The 19,864-nt window shown below is 43.6% G+C and overlaps 1 protein-coding gene and 1 pseudogene across 1 annotated transcript in view; both read left to right on the top strand.

Moving 5' to 3' along the window:
- Window positions 1-18,772, top strand: part of Tmem178b (transmembrane protein 178B) — a 435,263-nt gene extending 416,491 nt beyond the window's left edge. The window contains exons 6-7 of the mRNA XM_060380134.1: window positions 6,001-6,136; window positions 17,781-18,772. Coding sequence (XP_060236117.1) covers window positions 6,001-6,136; window positions 17,781-17,820 — 176 coding nt within the window. The 3' untranslated portion in view covers window positions 17,821-18,772. The remainder of the gene's footprint in view (window positions 1-6,000; window positions 6,137-17,780) is intronic.
- On the top strand, window positions 1,937-2,372 carry LOC110541738 (large ribosomal subunit protein eL31-like; annotated as a pseudogene).
- Window positions 18,773-19,864: the final 1,092 nt, after the last annotated feature.

Raw genomic sequence — 19,864 nt, 5'->3', positions numbered from 1 at the left:
ATTTGTGTTTGGCTAGTACTAATTCACATCTGTGTTTATGTGCTAGTTCACACTATGTTTATATATTTGTTCATACCTGTACTTGTCAGGGCTCTCTCGAGGAGTAGAACGGACAGGCTTTGATATGCATCAGGGGGAGCCTTATGAGATTCATTACATGAGCTGGTCTGTGAGGTCCAACAATGGCTGCTTCACACTGGAGGGGCTGAGAACCCCACAGCTGCTCACCCTCTGAGACTAGACAGCTCGGTCCGCAGCACTGGCCTGAGATGAGACTGCGTCAGAAGGTCAAAGAAGCTGAGTTCTGACGTCAGCAAGAATGGCACGAGCAACAGCAGCAGAGGGAGTGGTGGTGGCAGTGATAGTGACAGCAGCAGGATAGGTGAACTCACCAGCAGAAGCGACAGGCAAGCAGGCAAAAAGCAAACAGCTCTTCTCTGGGACTTCCTTCTATCCAGGTTGCACCCATGAGGTGCTGCCTACTTTTAGGGTTGTTTTTGTTTCAATTAACCTATTCTAGAAAATCACTTGCAAGTGTGTTCAGAGATTTTTGAGTAAGTCTTGTCAATGTGACAATGTTAACCTTTACAATGTCTATTTGGCTTTATTAGAAATCACTCTTTTTGTCCAAAAAAATATAACTGAGAAGAAAAAAAACATGCTAATCTGTGCTCTATAGAAAGGATAGAGGTTTGGATCTAATGCTCATGACCAAATCATCCCCTTTATCATGAAGAGCAGGGTATCTGATGACAAGCAGAAATCTGGGTAGAGAAAAGGGCCATCTATTTCTGGATATGTAAGCCCAAACTGGTAATAATGATCCACAGAGCAAACGACCAAGTCCAGACATGAGGGCTACATCCTTTCCAATTATTGTAGCTGAAGGTCTGCTAATGTTTCACCATGTCCCTATCTGCTCAGCTGCCCATCACTGTCTACATCCCTGTACGTGCGTTCATTATAGTTCAGGAGAGGGCTCAGCTCCTCTGTGTCCCTTTGAATTTGCTCTGTTGGCTGGTTTTTGCCCTAGAGTCAGCAAATCCCTGGCATGCCTTATGGTACTTCTGGTCCTTTTAATCACAAGAGCAGATGTCTTTTCCTAGTTTATGTGCCTGTCCCTACGTAATAATCCATGCCACCTAGAGCTTTGTGTCCCTGTCCCCGGCTCTGTTCTGCCTGCAGGAGAGGCAGGGTCCCTGTTGGACTTTCTCCACCACTGCTCGCTGTGACTTCAGTCTCTAATGAGGGTCTGGGAAAGGTATGGCTTCTTTTAACAGTGGTGTTGGTCGTGTCAAACTTTGACAGGAGGTCTGATCAGACTTTCCCCCCAGAGCTTGTTTCAATGGTTTCTCTCAAAGTCTCCATTAGATACTCAAATATTCTAAAGCGTCAGAGGATGACTACCCCCGGTGACTGCATCCAACATGCAGGATCTTGAACTCAGGATCCACTCTTGTGGTGGGTTTGTTCACATCTCTTCTGAAGCAGTGTTATGAGCCAGGTCCCTTTGAAAGTGGCTCTGGACTCCCTCTTTTACCACTTTGGTCTCTCAGAAAACACGTTTCTCTTTAATTCCTCATGGAGTCTCATCTCTGCTACATTGAGCATTTTGCTTCCATATTTTTCAGATATATTGGACATAAATTTCCCACAGCCTTCAAGAGCCATGCCATGCTTTCTGAGTGGTCCTCAGTAAAGCTGATCAGGTAGAGACAGCCTTGTGGCCTCGCCCTTCCGACGACAGCCTGGTGTCTCTTAAAGGGACCTCTCTTTATCCTGTTACACTTGACCTCTCCTTAACCCCTCCTGAGCTCTTCCACCCCCCTCACGTTCTTGTTTTCAGCCTCTGCTCTCTCCTGTTTTGAGTTTGACTTTAAATTTTCTTCCTTTCTGCAATCCCTCACTCCTGTCCTTTCTAACTCAGCCCAGAAGAATGGCTCCCGCAAAGAAGGGCAGCAAGGGGAAGGGCAGTCCCACCATCAATGAGGCGGTGACCCGAGAATGTACCATCAACATACAAGCATATCCGTGGAGTGGGATTCAAGAAGTGTGCTCCCCAGGACGCAAAGAAATTCGGAAATTTGCCATGAAAGAGATGGGGGGACTCTGGTGTGCCTCTAGATACGAGGCTCAGTAAAGCTGCCTGGGCCAAAGGAGTAAGAAAGTTTCCATATCGAATCCGAGTACATTTGTCCAAAAAACGTAATGAAGATGAGGATTCACCAAACAAGCGCTACACATTGGTAACTTGCATGTCCAAAAAACGTAATGAAGATGAGGATTCACCAAACAAGCGCTACACATTGGTAACTTGCATGCTTGTTACCACATTCAAAAATCTGCGGACGGTCAATAAGGATGAGAACTAACCTACTGAATGTCAAATAAAGTTACAGAACTGCCAAAGGGAGGGGCATCTCATGTAGCCCAGGTTGGCCTTGAACTCTGTTGACAAAAATGATCCTGAGCTGTTCATTCTCCCCCCCAACCCCCATGCTGGGATGACAAGTGTGTGCCACCATGGCCAGTTTATGCAACACTTCAGCTTGAACCCAGGGCTTCATACACCACAATCAATCACTCTGCCAAATAAGACACACCCCCACCTCCCTTGTTTATATGATTTTAGTGACTGCTACTCAGCCCAGCCCATCTCTTACCATATTCTCTCTCTCTTGTTTCCTCCATCTTTTTTAGATCTCTTCTCAGCTTTCTCCGAGCTGTGGATAGCAGGTAGCAGCAGTACAATCTAGCTTACCAGGCTGCTTATGGGGCAGTATAGAGATCCTCGAGATAAATGACTGTACTGACATAATCAGAGGACAGATAACACACTGTATCATTTGATAACCCATGTAGGCAGCGTTCCATACGAGAGCAGTGGGTGCAACTTCACTGGGGATTAGTGTGATTTGGTCTTTAATTTAGAAGATTCAGAAACTTTATCTTTTGGGATCACTTAGGAGTAATCACACATTGCCAATAAAGCCACAGTGTAACATACACAAGAGAAGGAAGACATGGCCGGTGGCAGTGTGTTTATTCACTAGAAAGGATAAAGTGCAGCAGAGATGAGCTAGGTGCTCCCTAACTCTGCTATGGTGCACAGGGAGGCTGTCATCCTCAGCCTCGCTTGTATGGCCTTAGGGAAGTGTGACTGAGTTCCAACCAAGGGGTACTGGGCAGAAGTGACTCACTCAACATCTGAATATAGTCACAAAATTCCCCAAGTGCTCAAAGGGAAAGGCTCTGAAATGAAGCCATACAATGGCAGAATGGCAGGCTCTTGAGTCACCACATGGAAGCACCACCAGGAAGGATGCCTAACTACTCTGGACTCTGATATAGGCAGCAAAGAAACTTGCTGTGTGAAGACACTGAGGCCGAGAGATGGTCTACTTCATTAATTGATAAATAGTATATTTTATCCTATTTAAACAGTATATAAAATAGTATATATAATTAGTATTTTTTCCCCTAAGGGGAAAATAACTTGTTTCCCTTGTTCTAAATACTCACCTCCTAAACCTTGTCAGAGCTTGCTGAGTGAGGATGGATTTGAACAAAGACATCAAAGTTCATGTTTGTTACTGCAATCATGTCTGCCTCATTTCAGGAGGTAAGATGAGAGTGGGTGTCAAAGCTGTCGTTCTCCAGGGGTAAAGAGGAGGCTCAGCAGATAAGAGCACTCTCTGCTCTTGCTGAAGACCAGGGACAATTCCCAGAACATACATGGCAGCTCACAATCATCTTAACTCCAATTCTAAGAATCCAATGCCCTCTTCTGTCCTCCACAGGCACCAGGAACACATATAATGTACATACATACATGTAGTCAAATACATCTATACATGAAATAAACAAATGTTTTAAAACCATCATTCTCCAAGCATGGGGAGCTTTCTAACAAGGTGTTCATCTTTTTGAATCATGGAGAGAAAGAGTGTGAGAGCCCAGAAAGCTTGGGGCTCCTCGGAAGTCTAGGATGAGGTGAGACTACCCAGACTTTGTTGGACATCATGGCATGTAGAAAAGACTATAGGTGCCAGGAAAAAAGTTAGCCACAGCCACATGTCGGGAAGGCATTGGTAAGTCCCAGCACATGTGTCTCACTAACTACATTCAACTAGACAGTGAATAGGTGTTGGAAGTTTTTGACAAATTAAATTTAGCAGAATTTCTTTGAACAAGACACAGTTCACGAGTTGAGGAGCACTCAGAATAAAATAGGTGACGAGAATACCATCCTACCATGTAGGCAAATAGAACATATAGGTACAAATGAATGTAAAATAGAGAAATGGTGTGATCCCTTACAGCTGGGTCTACTTCACCTGTATGTGGTCTGTTGGCCATCTTTGATTGCGTGGGGTTTAGCTGCTAAGCCTGGCTAGAGTTCCACTGTCTATAGGAAATATTCTGAAGTTAGGCATCCAGTTTGCTTGTGCATTACCTTCCTCATGTCTGTGACAAAGGCAACCTGAGTAAAGAGAATTTTTTAGTTCGCAGTTTGAGGGCAATCATGTTGGGAAACGAATGACTGGGAGAGATACTCTGTGACAGCAGGAGCAGGAGGCAGCTGGTCACAGTGCCTTCACAGTCAGAAAGACAAGAAGGATGATGAGTTCTGGTGCTCTGCTCACCTTCTCACTGCATCCTGGGCCCCAGCCCATGAGGGATGACTTTCAACTACAAGGTTCATTCCTATCTCAGCTAAATCTCTCTGAAAACACTCTCATAGACACTCAGAGATTTGTCTCCTAGATTGTTCTAAAGCAAGTTGATAATCAAGATTAACCTCAGTGGCTTGTATATTAAGCTAGGTTGTAGTTTGTCTCTTGGCGTGGAAACAGTCTTGGGCTAGTGGCCTCTTGCTTATTTAACAAGTGTCCTGTGGGTTCCAAACTGTTCCACACACCTGTCCCACTACCATAAGCACATGTTCTCTCAACTTCTCATGGCCTGAAAACATAGAATCTGTCCTTTCTTTCTCTCACGTCCCACATGCAAACTACTAGTAGATTCTGCATGCTCTATTTCCACACATAACTACAAATCTGTTACCCCTTACTATGAGGCTACATTCTCTTCCCTACATTATTCTGTAGGGAAGAGAACTAGTTTTGCTGCTTCTCTCCTTGCTTGTCTACTGACTATTGTCATAACTTCTTTTTACTTAAAAAATGGAAATCAAATCATATTTCTTAAATTCTCCAAGTGCTTGCCATCCTACTGAAAATCAAATCCAAAACTGTTCATGTGATCTTCATGTCCTGGCTTCGGCCTCCTTAGAGATCACCTCCAACCATTCTCTCCAGTAGTCTTCACCAATGCTCCAGACACATCCCCTGGTGGCTTCACGAGGTTACCTGCAGGGTCTGCTCTATGCTTTAGGATCTGTCTTGCATCTTCCTGGCAACAGTTTGTGCCTTTATAGTTCTGAAGTTGAGACAGAACATAGATGAATCCATCTGGCCCTCTAATAAGGCAGATCTGAAGCATGTTCCATACATTTCCAGGGGCCACCAGCAAGACTGATCTTGAAGCCCCACAGTAGCAACCTGGACGGGTTTGAAGAATAATGGTCCCATGAGATTATATATTTGAATGCCTAGGGAATGACAATTAGTAGGTTTGGCCTTGATGGAATAGGTCTGGCCTTGTTAAAGGAAGTGTGTCACTGGGGGTGGGCTTTGAGGTTTCAGAAGCTTAATCAAGACCCAGCGTCTCTTTCTCTTCCTACAGCCTGAGGATATGGATGTAGAGCTCTAATCTACTTCTCTAGCACCATGTCTGTTGGTGTGCTGCCATTCTTCCTGGCATGATGATAATGGACCAAACCTCTGAATTGCAACCCCGCCTCAATTAAAAAAAAATGCTTTCATTTATAAGCTTTGCCATGGTCATGGTGTCTCTTCACAGCAATAGAAACTCTAACTAATACGCAACCCACTCATTCATACCCCATCTATTAATTTTTCTTTCTTCACACTCCAGCATCCCCACTCTATCATAGCATCCCCTGCGATCATCACCAGAATAAACTGCTTGCACCAGAAGCTGTCTCAGTGACTCCAGACATTCAACTTCCAGGTCCTAGAAGACACATCAAGGTCTTTGTATCTTCCTTAAGGTTTGTATTTCCTGAACCTGTATTCACTTCCTATGCAGCCCTTCCAGTCTCTGTCCACGTACTGTCCCCTCTGATGTATGAAGTGTCACCCTCTGCCCTCACAGAGCCTTTGCATATTGGTTATTTACTTGTTGACCCTCTCTCCCCAGGGACAGGAAGTAGGATGATAGGAGCTCAGTGTGTTGCGTTCTGTCTTACACACTGGGGCTTTCTTACCAGGACTTGTTCCTGGCACACATTAGATGTTACTCAATATTTCTTGAGTGAATGGACACAGAGACAGAGACTGGGGAGGAGTAAAAGGAAAGCATATTTGTTACCAAAGTCCAAAAACATACAGTGTGACTTTAATGACCTTCAGTGATGATTACACAAACTATACCAGATGGAAGTGTTACCACTATATGAGGAAAGTCCAGGAAAAACTCAATGTCCTATTTCCTATAACAGAGTCTGTGGCTTTTCCCAATGAAAAGGAGGGAGACCATTTCAAAGTTATCTGTGTTTCTGAACTTTTGTGTTGTAAGAAGTATTTTGAAAAACTTTTAAGTTGCAATTTATTTACTTACATGTATGTGCACAAATGTGTGTGTGTGTGTGTGTGTGTGTGTGTGTGTGCATGTAGGCATGTATTTCCCATTGCATATGTGGTTACAGGACAACTTGCAGATGTTGGCTCTCTCTTTCTAATGCGTGGGTCCTGGGGATTAAACTCAGATCATTAAGCATGGTGGCAAGCACTTTTAACTGCTGGACCATGTCACCAGTTCATAAGATGTACTTTAAATCTTAATCATAATATATAGTACACAAATTCTTTTACCTTGTATAGTTCTACTCTTTACAAATACAAATACTCACGTTATCAAGTAGCTTAATGTGTGTGTGTGTGTGTGTGTGTGTGTGTGTGTGCGCGCACGCTCACACACATGTGGGTATTCCTGGTCCAAGAAGAGGATGCGTTCAGATAGAATTTGATAGGTGCAAGCTTGCAGGCTGATGCCCATGAATAAAACAACAACAAACTGTGGCAACAGTGATGAACCCTGTGCTGTGAGGTTTAAGGGGCTGGCCCTACCACTTTTCCTCATATCTCTTGTTTTTCTTGGCACTTCCTCTCTGTGGGTGGTGATCCAGCTCTCACCTCCATTTATAGCATCCTTCAAATCATATCTTAAATGTCTCTCTGCCTGACCACCGTCTAAAATGGGTAGCCTGTCACCTTGTGCTCTTGTTTTCCTGTGTGGCACTTGACACTGTCTGGAGTCACCTGTTTGTTTTGCTCTGCCATTTATCTACCATGATCACCTTCATGGAGTGTAACTCCTTAAGTGTAGGCCTTGTCTGTTTGTCACAACTGAATGCCTGGTACCATTTGCACAGTGTGCATTCCATAATACACTAAGGACACAAGATTTAAAGAAAACAGACAGGCACGATGCCAAAAGCTGGTGGCCACATGCTCAAGGTGGACCGTCAGCCACATTCAGGATGCAGCCCCCCAGCTTCTGTGCTGAGTCCTTCCCCCCAGCTCTGCTCTTCCTCTCTGTTGACTGCCTTTCTGACAGGCAGGGTCATCCAAGATAGTGAAAATAGGAAAAGAAAAATGAGGCATGGAGGGTAGAAGGGAGCATCTAGGCTCTTTTAGCAACCACTATTCCTTATTTCCTGCCAGAGTATTGGCACCTTTAAAAGCCTTGGCTGTCTTCTCCAACTTCCCCACTCAATCACAAACCGCAGTGCCCAGAAAAAAAATAAAGGGAAAAAATCAATGTGCTAAATCTCTGCTGGGCTCGATGGCAACAACCCATAGCTTCCCTCTGCTGACTACAGAGCACTTCTTCAGCTCTGCCTCAAAGATGGACTTCACATGTTAAAGAATATGCTCTTTTCTGGCCCATCCCTAGTCTAGAGAATTCTGGGAGAAGGATCCTGAAGATTTTGGCCACTGCTTCTCTCTCCTCCCCTGACGTCTGCAGTCTATGCCCTTTGCACACTGCCTTTTCTGTCTCACTTACCCAGGCAGTGACCTAGAAAGTCTCCCATTTTCAATTCCCCTCTACCTACTCTCTCTTTCAGGTGTGCAGGAGCGCAAGAGAAGTGTGACTTATTCTGCGTGGGGATAGTTGAAATGAGATGAGGACCTCATTAAAATGACTTGTTTTTCACTTCTCCATTAAGCCTTGTTTGTTTTAGCACTCTCTGAGATTAAGCCATGGAGTTTACTGTCCCAATGAAGAAGGAGGCAGGAACCGTGTAGGTCAAAGAGACAACTGGTCAACTTTAGGTTCAATCCTCATCTGCCTGACTACTTAATCACATGTTCTGTCATGGGAGCTAAGGTTTGTAGTTGGAAAGCCTCACGTGCTTGCATTTCTGTTGGTGGAGTCTTTGGTCCTCTGAAGATACCTATTCTGTTCTTTGGTACCTGCGAATGTTTTGCATCTCATGGCAAAGGTGAATTCGGGCAATTGATAGAAGTAAATTTTACGACTAAGATAGGAAGATTATCTTGAATTTACCAGGCAGGCCCAGGGTAGTCAAGAAGAATCTTAATCAGAAGAGAGTAGGAGGCAAGAGAAGGTTAGTGTGATGAAAGGAGGACTCCCCTCCTTTGCTGGTTTGGAGACTGTCAGCCAAGGATTATGAACAGACTCTACAAAGGAAATGGTTAAAGAAAAGGACTCTTTCTTAATTTCCAGAAAGAACACAAACTTGATGACACTTTGAGTTTACTTCAGAGAACTAGTTGCCATTTCTGAACTGTGTAACTCTGAGAAAATACATTTTTGTTGTTATGAGTCACTATGTGGGAATCTGTTGTGGCAGTAATAGATAGCTAATTCAACTAAATTCTTAGAAGTTGGATCACTGTGTTCATACAGACTCATCTTGTCTAGATTGTGTTAATTTTCTACCACTGTGACAAAATTCCCAAGAAAACCAGCTTAACTGGAAGATGAATTTATTTAGGCTTATGGTTTCAAAGGTCTCAGTCTGTGGTCACTTGTTGTTTTGGACCTCTGGTGGCACACACATCCTAGAAGATGCAAAAAAGCAGGAAGGACTAGCTGCCCATTAAAAAAAAAAAAAGAAAGAAAGCAAAGACAGAGCATGAGAAAGGAGAGCAGGCATGGTTTTACATGCCCACACTTCTAGCACTTGGAGGACTAAGGAAGGAAGGTTTCAAGTTCAAGCCCAGCTTGAACTACATATTCTACCCAACTAACCCCCCAAAAGGAAGGGTCACAATATCCTCTTTAAGGGTGCACACATCAACCTTTTGTTGTAATGAAACTACCCATGAAAGGTTTCAGTAGTTCCCAACGGTGCCATGGACTGACAATGAAGCCTGTAACACATGGACCTGTTGGGACACTCACCCAAGCTACAGCACCAATCCAATAAAGCACATTCCTATTGTGGGTACACCATCGCCACTCACTAGGGCTATTTGAATGTTCTCCTGGCTGCATAGCCTCATGCGATACTTGAAATCGCCGATCTTGTTAATTATAGTCACAGCACTTGAAACCTCATTTCTGTTGCAGTATGCATTATTCTGGTTACCAGGGAAGCTGAATGCTTTCTCCTGTGAATTTTGGCCCTTTGGAGCTATTCTTTTGTAAAATGCCTCTTCAACTCTCTTGCCAAATGAAGCTTAAGAAAGGAGGATCTGGTGATGTATGTATTTATATATGTGTGTGTTTACGTGTGTGTATATGCATAATAGGAGCTAATATTTGGTCATTAGATGTACTTTCTTGGAATTTGGGATGGCAGGGGCACCTTTTGTTCGAATCAGGAAACTCCTGTTGAGCTTAAGGGTGGATGCCAGTCACCACTAAGGTGACTAAGATCTTCATCATTTAGCACTTTGAGCTTGCAGCTTTAACCCCTATCTTCTGGGAAGGAAAGGAACTGGATATTGGCTTAACCGTTGCCGTATAAATGAAGTCCCCATAAAAGATCCTGGAAAACAGAGTCATGGCAACATCTGGTTAGTGAGCACATGTTTGTTGGGAGATAGGAGGTGATACACTCAGCTCCACAAAGACACAAGTTCCCAGGCTTGAAGCCATTCCAGGCCTCACCTTTGTGTCCTTTATTATGGCCATTAATCTATGCTAGCAGTTCTCAACTTTCCTAATGCTGCGACCCTTTAATATGGTTCTCCATGTTGTGATGACCAACAACCATAAAATTATTTTGTTGCTATTTCATAACTGTAATTTTGCTAGCATTATCAATCATAATGAAAATACCTGTGTTTTTTGATGGTCTTAGGTGGCCCATGTGAAAAGACCATTCATCCCCAAAGGGGTTATGACCTACAGGTTAAGAACCACTGATCTATACCCTTTACATTTGTTAAGATAAACCAGTAAGATCAAGTGTTCCCCCTGAATTCTGTAAGGCATTGCAACAAATTATTAAGCACGAGGAAGGAGTGTGAGAACCCCTGATTTGTAGATAACTCAGACAGAAGTGGGTATCCTGGGCCCCAAGACTTGTGATTGGCATCTGAGTTAGAGCTCTCTACTAATACTGAACCCTTAACTTGTCAAGTCTTAGTGACTCCGGGGAGCGGCGTTAGTATTGCTTTATGCAGAAAACCCACACACTTGGCATGAGACATATTGTGGAAGCAAAACTAACATTTTCCTAGTACCATGTGATTTCTTTGTGCTGTTGTAGCAAAGGAGGTATAGGATTTAGAATGTAACTTTCTCATTAACTATTCATAAAACCCTCTGCCTTCTCAAGTTACAAAATTAGGATTTTCTTTAATATTGTATGAGGGCTTTTTCTTTTCATATTGTTCTTTAAAAATCATACAGAAAACAGAAACAGATTCTCACTTGCATATCATAGTATATTTACCTTAATCTCACCATATAAAACACAAACACACACACGCGCGCGTGCACACCATATAATATATACCCAGAGTTACAACATTTACAGGACATGAAATACAGCCAGTTGGAAGTAAATCTTAACACAGTAGCCAGAAACACCAACCGACCATTAGGACATTATTTATAGATTAATAATCTCTGCATGAGACTATTTCATTCAGAGGCTGTGATGAGCCCTGCGTAGTTGATGTTAAGATGGAAACACAATGTTCTTCAGCTGATATAACTCCTAAAATAAATCATTCATTACAGTTGGTGACTAGTACAATCCATTCCAGCACACTCCACTACATGTTCGAAGAGGCTTTTATTTAATTTAAACATTTTCATTATTTTGTACTTTCATTTTGCAGTGTTCAGTTTTGAGTCTTGGACAATTGTTATAATAAGGTTACTAGTCAGAGGCTGTAGAGAAAGAACAGCAATTCAATAATTAAAAGGCAACCAAGAATGCAATCTGTCAAGTAGTTAAAAAAAAAAAAGTCAGATCTGAAAGTGCATGAAGATGGGCTTAAAGCCAAAACTATTAAAGGAAAATACGGCTATCTCCAGTGGTGAATGCATATGGGAGTCCTGTGTGACACGAGGCTCATGAGATCATCAGGCTGACAGCATTAGGCTGGATAGCCCAGGTTCTCATCTGCCCACCGTTCCTAAATATTTTCTTTCAGAAGTCTGTATTTTAAGGAAAGAAGAATTCATTTAGAGCCACAGTCTCAAAAGGAATTTCATTGCACACGACGGGAAAGGTACCACACTGTGCTAGATCCACTCCACCTGTAGAGGTGGTGGAATTTCATACCACACTGTGCTAGATCCACTCCACCTGTAGAGGTGGTGGAATTTCATACCACACTGTGCTGGATCCACTCCACCTGTAGAGGTGGTGGAATTTCATACCACACTGTGCTAGATCCACTCCACCTGTAGAGGTGGTGGAATTTCATACCACACTGTGCTGGATCCACTCCACCTGTAGAGGTGGTGGAATTTCATACCACACTGTGCTGGATCCACTCCACCTGTAGAGGTGGTGGAATTTCATACCACACTGTGCTGGATCCACTCCACCTGTAGAGGTGGTGGAATTTCATACCACACTGTGCTGGATCCACTCCACCTGTAGAGGTGGTGGAATTTCATACCACACTGTGCTGGATCCACTCCACCTGTAGAGGTGGTGGAATTTCATACCACACTGTGCTAGATCCACTCCACCTGTAGAGGTGGTGGCATGGGGCAGTGGACTGTATACATGGCTCCAACCAGACAGCAGAGACAAGCCAGAACTCAACATTGGCACAACCTTCAAGATTAGCTCCCAGTGGCCTATTTCTGCCAGTCAGCCTGCACATCTCCCACCCCCAAACAAAAGGTAACACAACTTCTCCAAATGATGCCACCATCTGGAGACATTTCACATTTAAACCGTGCACTTCTTTTCCCGTGTATACTCACTGTGACATGAACACATCACCACATCTTATCTCTCATGTAAGTAAAAGTGGAACATCAAATCAAGCAAAATGATCTCGGTATTTGACACCAACACCGAGGGAGTATCTGTTTACGATCACTTGGGGATGGGCAGTGTGGGTCATCACAAGGAGAACAAGTCCTAGTATCTCCTCCTCTCATCTCTTCCCTTCATGTGTACTCTCTTCCCTATCTTCCACATGGATTTCCATGCTCAGTAAAAGTACATTGGCAAGACCCAATCTTTTCTGAATATCTTTGGGAATTGCCCATTTGTCTCTGTTCCCATCAGCCTGTTGAGTTTCTCAGGTTACCTCCTATGGGGTTTGGCCATTGTTCATCTAGCCATACCTTGCTGCATCCCACTCAATCCCCATTTAACCAAGTCTCCAAAGCCAGAGCGGTCTTGTTTCACAAACCTGATTCATGTCATTCTCATCACCTCAACCATCTTAGCAGAGCCTGAGGCCCTGCCTGAGCCAGTCTCTTCCCAAATCTCCTTCTTGCTCTCTAAACAATATCTTTCAGATCCCAGAACACGTGTGTCCCTTTCCACCTCAGGGATTTTGTACTCCTCCCTCTGAGACCTGGGAGTTTTCTCTATAGCACTGACCCTTCTGCCTAGCCACCAGTTCCAATCTTTCAGGTCTCTATGTCAGCAAAGCTTCCTCAGACCAGCTCTCTAACAATTTCAGCCCATCTCTATCCATGCTAACGCTATCAGACAAAATGTATTTCATCCCTCACAGTAATTGTCACAATCGTTGAATTTCAATTTTCAGAGTGCCTACAACGTGCCGGTACCAAATTCTCACTGATGAGCAAGAATAGGCCATGATCCTATCCTCAAAGAATGTACTGCTTGGGTAAAATGGAGGGATCTTTGGGCAGTCATTCATTTAAGAAGAAACTGATAAGGGCTATGGATGTAGCTCAACTGAAAGAACTTGTTTAGCATGCAAAAAAAAAAAAAAAAAAAAAAAAAGAAAGAAAAAAAGAAAAAATAAAAACAAAAAAACCTGGGTTCCATCCCTAGCATTTCACATAAAGCAGGTAGGCCGGTGAACATCAATAATCCTAGCTCTCAGGAGATGAGACAGGAGGGTTGGAGCTGGAGGCCATTCTTGAGTATAGATATGTGTAACCATGTTTCAAAAGTGGAAGAAAGGAGGGATGGAGGTAGGAAGGGAGAGAGGGAAGGAAGGAAGGGAAATTAATACATGAATGTATAATGCAAATCATAGTCAGTGTTCCTCCTAAAGGACAAGGTGCTAAGAGAGAAGTTGCAGAGATCGGTGAAGACTGGGGAGTAGGGGCATCCAAGAAGGAGTCACCCGTGGAAACATCTTTGTACATGGGGTACTCCCTGCCTACAGCAGGCAACTGGGTGGGAAAGAGTCTGGTCTACTGGTCTACACGGAAAGAATGAAAGCTGTGGGGGTTGGGGAGAGGACTGGCTAGAAGTAAGCCAGAGGGGGAGTGACTCAGTAGCCAGCAGGAGAGAGGGCCAGGAGATGAGAAGGGGCTGCATTTGCAAGCCCAGCGAGGATTGTGGAGACGATTCTAATGGGCCCTGAGGAGATGTTTTCATTGTGCCATGCAGCACAGCGAGGACACACCTGCTGCTGTGTGGCAAATGGACACTGTGGAAGCTGATCTGAGCAGGGATCACAATGAGGCTATTTCCAGTGAACTCCCCAGAGGGCAATCACAATGTCTGTGTTGTTATGGTGACACTAGACAATAGGGGAGAAGCTGAATAGAGAGGAAACCCCAGAGACTGCTTTTTTCCCCCAGTTTTTATTTTTATTTGCATGGGTGTTTTGCCTGCATTTATGTCTGTGGACCATGTGTGTGCCAGGTGCCCATTGAAGCCAGGAAGGACATCAAATACCTGGAACTGGAACTTCAGATGGTTGTGAGCTGCTGGGTGCTGGGAATTGAGCTCAGATTTTGTTTTGTTTTTTGTTTTTGGAAAAACAGCCAGTGCTCTTAACCACCACCGAGCAATTTCTTTAGTCTGCAGAGATTATGTTTTGAACAGCATAGGAGATGTCTGAGGAGAAGTTACCCTATGTGAGACATTCACAGTCCAAGCCCAAGTAAGCATACACACAGCATAGCTCACAGGGGCCTGGAAGTATTTGAGAGATTCACCCAACCTCAGGGTTAATCCCTAAGTCAGCACATAAGGCCAAAGCATAAACGTTTGGAAAAGACCCACAGGAATCCCTGGAGCTCTGTGCCAGTCTCCACGGGCTCAAACACGAGAGCTTAGCTTGCTTTCCTCCTCGTTTAGTGACCACCGACCCCACACATTCTGCTGTCCAACATCATCATCTCCAGAATAAGGGGAAGCAGATTCTGGTTTACGGACATGGGAAAGTGAATATGGAAAAAGTAAGATATATTTTCTTTGCTAAGTGGGTTGAATTGAACCTGTTTGCCTAGCATGGCTTTACTGCACATGGTAGTTACATGTTGGTCCTTAATATTTGGTAAATGTTTGGTGTTCACTGTTGGTAAATGGTTCTTGAGTGTGGGGATCAATAAGGTCTCTAGGGTGAGAGGGTAGTAAAGTGAGAACTGTATTTGTCCACACACTGTTGCCCTAAGAAACCACAGATGTGTGGGCAAAGACAGTAGGAGCTTTTTTTTTCAAAGTTCTACAGGTTAAAAGTGAGTGTCAGGACTTCAAACAGGCCCCTCCTAACTTTCTTGGTTTGTAGAGAAATATCATATCAACGTCTTACAAAGCCTCCTTTTCTTCCCACGTCTGCATCCCCATGTGCTGTTCTCACATGTGCTGTTCTCACATTGTGGTGGTTTAAATGAGAAATGTCCCCCAATTGTCTCAACTTGGACCTCAGTTGGTAGTACTGTTTGGTAGATAGTCTATTTTTATCAGTTTTGGATTTGCCATAATACAAGACAGAAAAACAACAACAACAACAAAAAATAAACTAAGAACACTTATCTATAATCTTATTAGTTCCCTTACTGGTAATTTTTTTAAAGTTTTTAAAAATTATTTATTTATTTATTTATTATCTATTACAATTCATTCACTTTGTATTCTGGCTGTGGCCCCATCCATCATCTCCTCCAAACCCCACCCTCCCTCTTTCAACTTCTCACATGCCCCTCTCCAAGTCCACTGATAGGGGAGGTACTCCTCCCCTTCTATCTGACTCTAGCCTATCAGGTCTCATCAGGACTGGCTGCATTGTCTTCCTCTGTGGCCTGGCAAGGCTGCCCCCCCCCCGGGGGGGGGAGGTGATCAGAGAGCCTACCACTGAGTTAATGCCAGAGACAGCCCCTGCTCCTCTTACTAGGGAACCCATTTGGACACTGAGCTGCCTATGGGCTACATCTGAGCAGGGGGTAAGGGTCCTCTCCATGCACGGTCCTTGGTTAGAGCATGAGTCTCTGCTGGTCCCCCTGGGCCTAGATTTTTTTGTCTCTGTTAATCTCCTTGTGGAGCTCCTGTCCCCCCGTGTTCTTCTATCCCTCCCCCTTTTTTCCATAAAAGTCCCTGTAGTATACCCAAAGTTTGGCTATGAATCTCAGCATCTTCTTTAATACCCCACTGGGTAGAACCTTTCAGAGGCCCTCTGTGGTAGGCTCCTGTCCTGTTCCCTGTCTTCTCCCTTTTCCGATGTCCATCCTTTTTGCTTTTCTGAGTGAGGATTAAGTATCTTCCTTAGAGTCGTCCTTGTTGTTTAGCTTCCTTAGGACTATAGATTTCAGTACGTTTATCCCAGAAGCAGAAAGACACACACTTATAAGTGGGTGCTGGCAACTTCTTGCACCAGTTTGTTGTAACTGCCAGCCAATGCTGGCTTGCTTTTGTTACCTAAAGCCTATACTTTGCAACAGGGCTCATTCTTTGTGTTGTACACTCATTTCATGGGTTTTAATAAGTCTGTGACATAGAGGATAGTGTCACTGCCCTAGAAACCCCTTGTGTTCCACTTGTCTCCTCTTCCTTCACCTGACGCTCAGTAACCACTGAGCTCTATAACCTCCTTTTTTCAGAATGCCAAATAGAATCATGCAAAACAGGCAAAATGCAGCCTTTTCAAATTGTCTTCTTCACTTAGCAATACCCATTTAATGTTCCCCTTACGTCTTCATTGACAGCTTGATAGCCCTCTCAACATGTGTGAGCATGCATACATGCCTGTGTGTGTGCGTGTGTGCATGTGTGAAGGTGCCCGTACACCTGTGGAGGCCAGAGGTGGATGCTGGATGTCTTCTTCCATCGATTTCCCCCTTACTTCCTGAGACAGCATTTTCCACTGAATCTGGAACTCACTGACTCAGCAAAACTAGCTGACCATCAAGCTTCAGATTTCCTCCTGCCTCCCCCTCCCCAGCACTAGAATTACAGGTGCACAACACCATGTTCACTTTTTTACATGGGTGCTGGGGACCCAAACTCAGGTCCTCATGGTTGCATAATGTGCTGGCTAGTTTTATATCAATTTGGTACAAGATACAGTCATCTGAGAGGAGGGAACCTTGAATGAGGAAATGCTTCCACAAGCTCATGTTATAGACAAGCCTGTGGAACATTTTTTAAATTATTGATTGACCGTTTTGGGGAGGATTCTGGCCCATTGCAGGTGGTGACAACCCTGGTGTGGTAATCCTGGGTTCTGTAGGAAAGCAGGCTGAGCAAGCCATGATGAGCAAGCCAGTAAGCAGCACCCTTCCATGGCCTCTGCATCAGCTCCTGATTCTAGGTTCCTGCCTCCTTGAGTTTCTATTCTGACCTCCTTTGATGATGAGCCCCAAGTTGCTTTTGTCACAGCAATAGTAACCCTAACTGAAGCACATGACAAGTACTTTACTGACTGAGCCTTAGCCCTAGTCTAGTTCATGATATTCCAATATAGAAATGCGTCCTCGAAAGAGTTTACTTGAAAAAATGAGCAAAGGCTACCTTGCCTCAAGATAGTCTTTGCTCATTAAGAATTAAATGAAAATAAATGCCCAAGAACTGCATCAAAGAGAACACTGGGGCACAGGAAAAGCTTCCGGTGAAGGAATGGACAGAGAGCTCATAAACGAGATTTCCTGCAGCTAGTGTGTAGTAGAAGAGGGCCGATTGCTGGTGCTGATCGTAAGTACAGGCACAGGGTGGATTTCAGATGCAGATTGACAGTGTGTGTTGGTAGAGGGTGGACTGTGGACTGGCCATGAATACAAGCATCATCATTTTTCTCTTATGTCCCCTTCAGATCAGCTGCCAGAAGCCTGTTCCCCAAGTGCAGGGCCTGAGCACACCCCGACTCTATGATACCTGAGCCTCCTTCTGAAAGAAGTTAAAAGATAATAATAATTAAAGTCCTAGATCTCTCCTACCACACTCTTGTCTATATGGATGGCACATATTTCCATGCTAAAAGGGAGAAGCGGGCAGCAGTGTGGGTCACTGATCTTGTAAATGCGAGTGCAAAGCTCAAGATCTTTTCGCTATGTGCTAAGCACTTTGGAAGGACTGTTTGTATTAGACTCAACTTAAAACTTTCCCCAAGATCCCTGACGATAAATGAAATCCTAGACTGGTGGTGGCTAACAGAAGAAAATTCGTGGGCAGTCTGTCTGGAGTCACCTACTACCACTGGATCTTTAGCGCCACCTCGTGGCAAGCGTCTCAATCTGGCTGCTTCACAAAGGGGACCGACTAGGACTAAAAGCTGAAAGGATTAAAGCTTTTCTCTTAAGGTCCAAGATAAGAGACTGTGGTAATGAACAGGTCGAGAGCTCTAGGATTAATGTCAGAGAATTTTAAGTCACACAACTCAATCTCAGAAATTACACGCACAATTAGCAGCAGGGTTTTATATGTGTACAAATCGTCGTGGAATTTTGACGTGAGCAATTTTGGACAACGAGGCCAAGATCAAACGTTCAATCTGTGCAAAGGCAATGAAGAGCCGAGAAGTAGAAAAGAGAATCTGACCCAGCATAAGCCTTCATTAAATGTCCAGTAAACTAGACAAGAACCCTAACTGGGTGAAGTGCTTTGGCTTTTCTCATTACTGCTTCAGAGCAGCCCTTTCCTTTCCAAAAACTCTTGTGCTTTACCCAAATTCCTTTGATAGGCTAAGGATGGGTGAGTCAGCTTTCTTCTAGTCTGAGCCATAAACTGTTCTTCCAAAGGCCCCGGTCGCTGTCTCTCAGGCAGGAACTAGAATTCTTATCACGTGAACAGATGTTTATTATGCTTGCTAAACACACATTAAATATCTATAATGGTGACTCTGTTTCTTGAAAAACTTTATCTCCCCTCCTATAATTATTTTTGAAATAGTTTTATTTTCATTTCACATATATGTATGTGTGCCAAATATATGTATGCATGTCTGTAAGAGGTCAGAGTGGCAGATGGTTGTGAGCTATCAGAGGGGTGCTGGGATCTGAACCTGGATCCCTGCAAGAGCAGTCAGTGCTCTTAACCGCTGAGCCGTCTCCGCAGCCCCCTGCATATTTTTAATCTTGGTGAGTGATTGCCAATGAATTATGATTATGTTAATTGTACTATTAATAACAGATTCTTAAAATCTACTTTAACAAACATCTGGCTTGGAATTAAAAGGAGAACTTGTATTTATTCGGCTACAGATACAGACTAGGTGATTTGACATCTACTGATTTGTTTAACTGACTTTTGTGTTTATACTGATGAAGAAACAGAGACTCAGAAATTTTAAGCAGACACCCTCAGGGTTGTACATTAAGAGGGAAAGCTGAAAATTAAATCTATGTTTCCTGTGCTGAAGTCTAGTAGTATTTTTATCATACTGCTTCAGTGTAAAGAAATTTTAATCTAGTAACATGGCTGCTCTGGCAAGAGTTCACATTCAAAGATCTTCTATGTCTATGAGACCTAGCTGGGATGGAGACACACTCTGGATTACAATATGCCCTCAGTACACACCCTAAATCCCAACAATGAAGGTAAGATTAGTTTATAGAAGGAAGCAGCTATGTTTGAAAATGATGTGTAATTGAAGGGCAGACAAAGTGATGCATCAGAGGAAGATTTGACAGAATGAGTCAGTAATAGGATACACACAACTGTCAAAGAACAGTAACAGGAAAGAAAGGCTGCTTAAGAGCAGTGCAGGAGAAAGAGTGTGTTTTACAGAGATTTTTTTCATTTTAATTTATTGATTTTACATCCCAGTCGTAGCCCCATCCCACCTCTTCCCCCTGTCTCACCCTCCCTCCCTTTTTCCCCATCCCTGCTTCCCTACTTCTCAGTAAAAACTCTGGAACATGTTTACAGAGACAGGTTGTAATGAGAAAAAACTAGACA

The sequence above is a fragment of the Meriones unguiculatus genome, chromosome 3 (assembly GCF_030254825.1).
Source record: "Meriones unguiculatus strain TT.TT164.6M chromosome 3, Bangor_MerUng_6.1, whole genome shotgun sequence".
NCBI classification, from domain to species: Eukaryota; Metazoa; Chordata; class Mammalia; order Rodentia; family Muridae; genus Meriones; species Meriones unguiculatus.
This window is presented reverse-complemented; position numbering and strand designations above follow the sequence as displayed.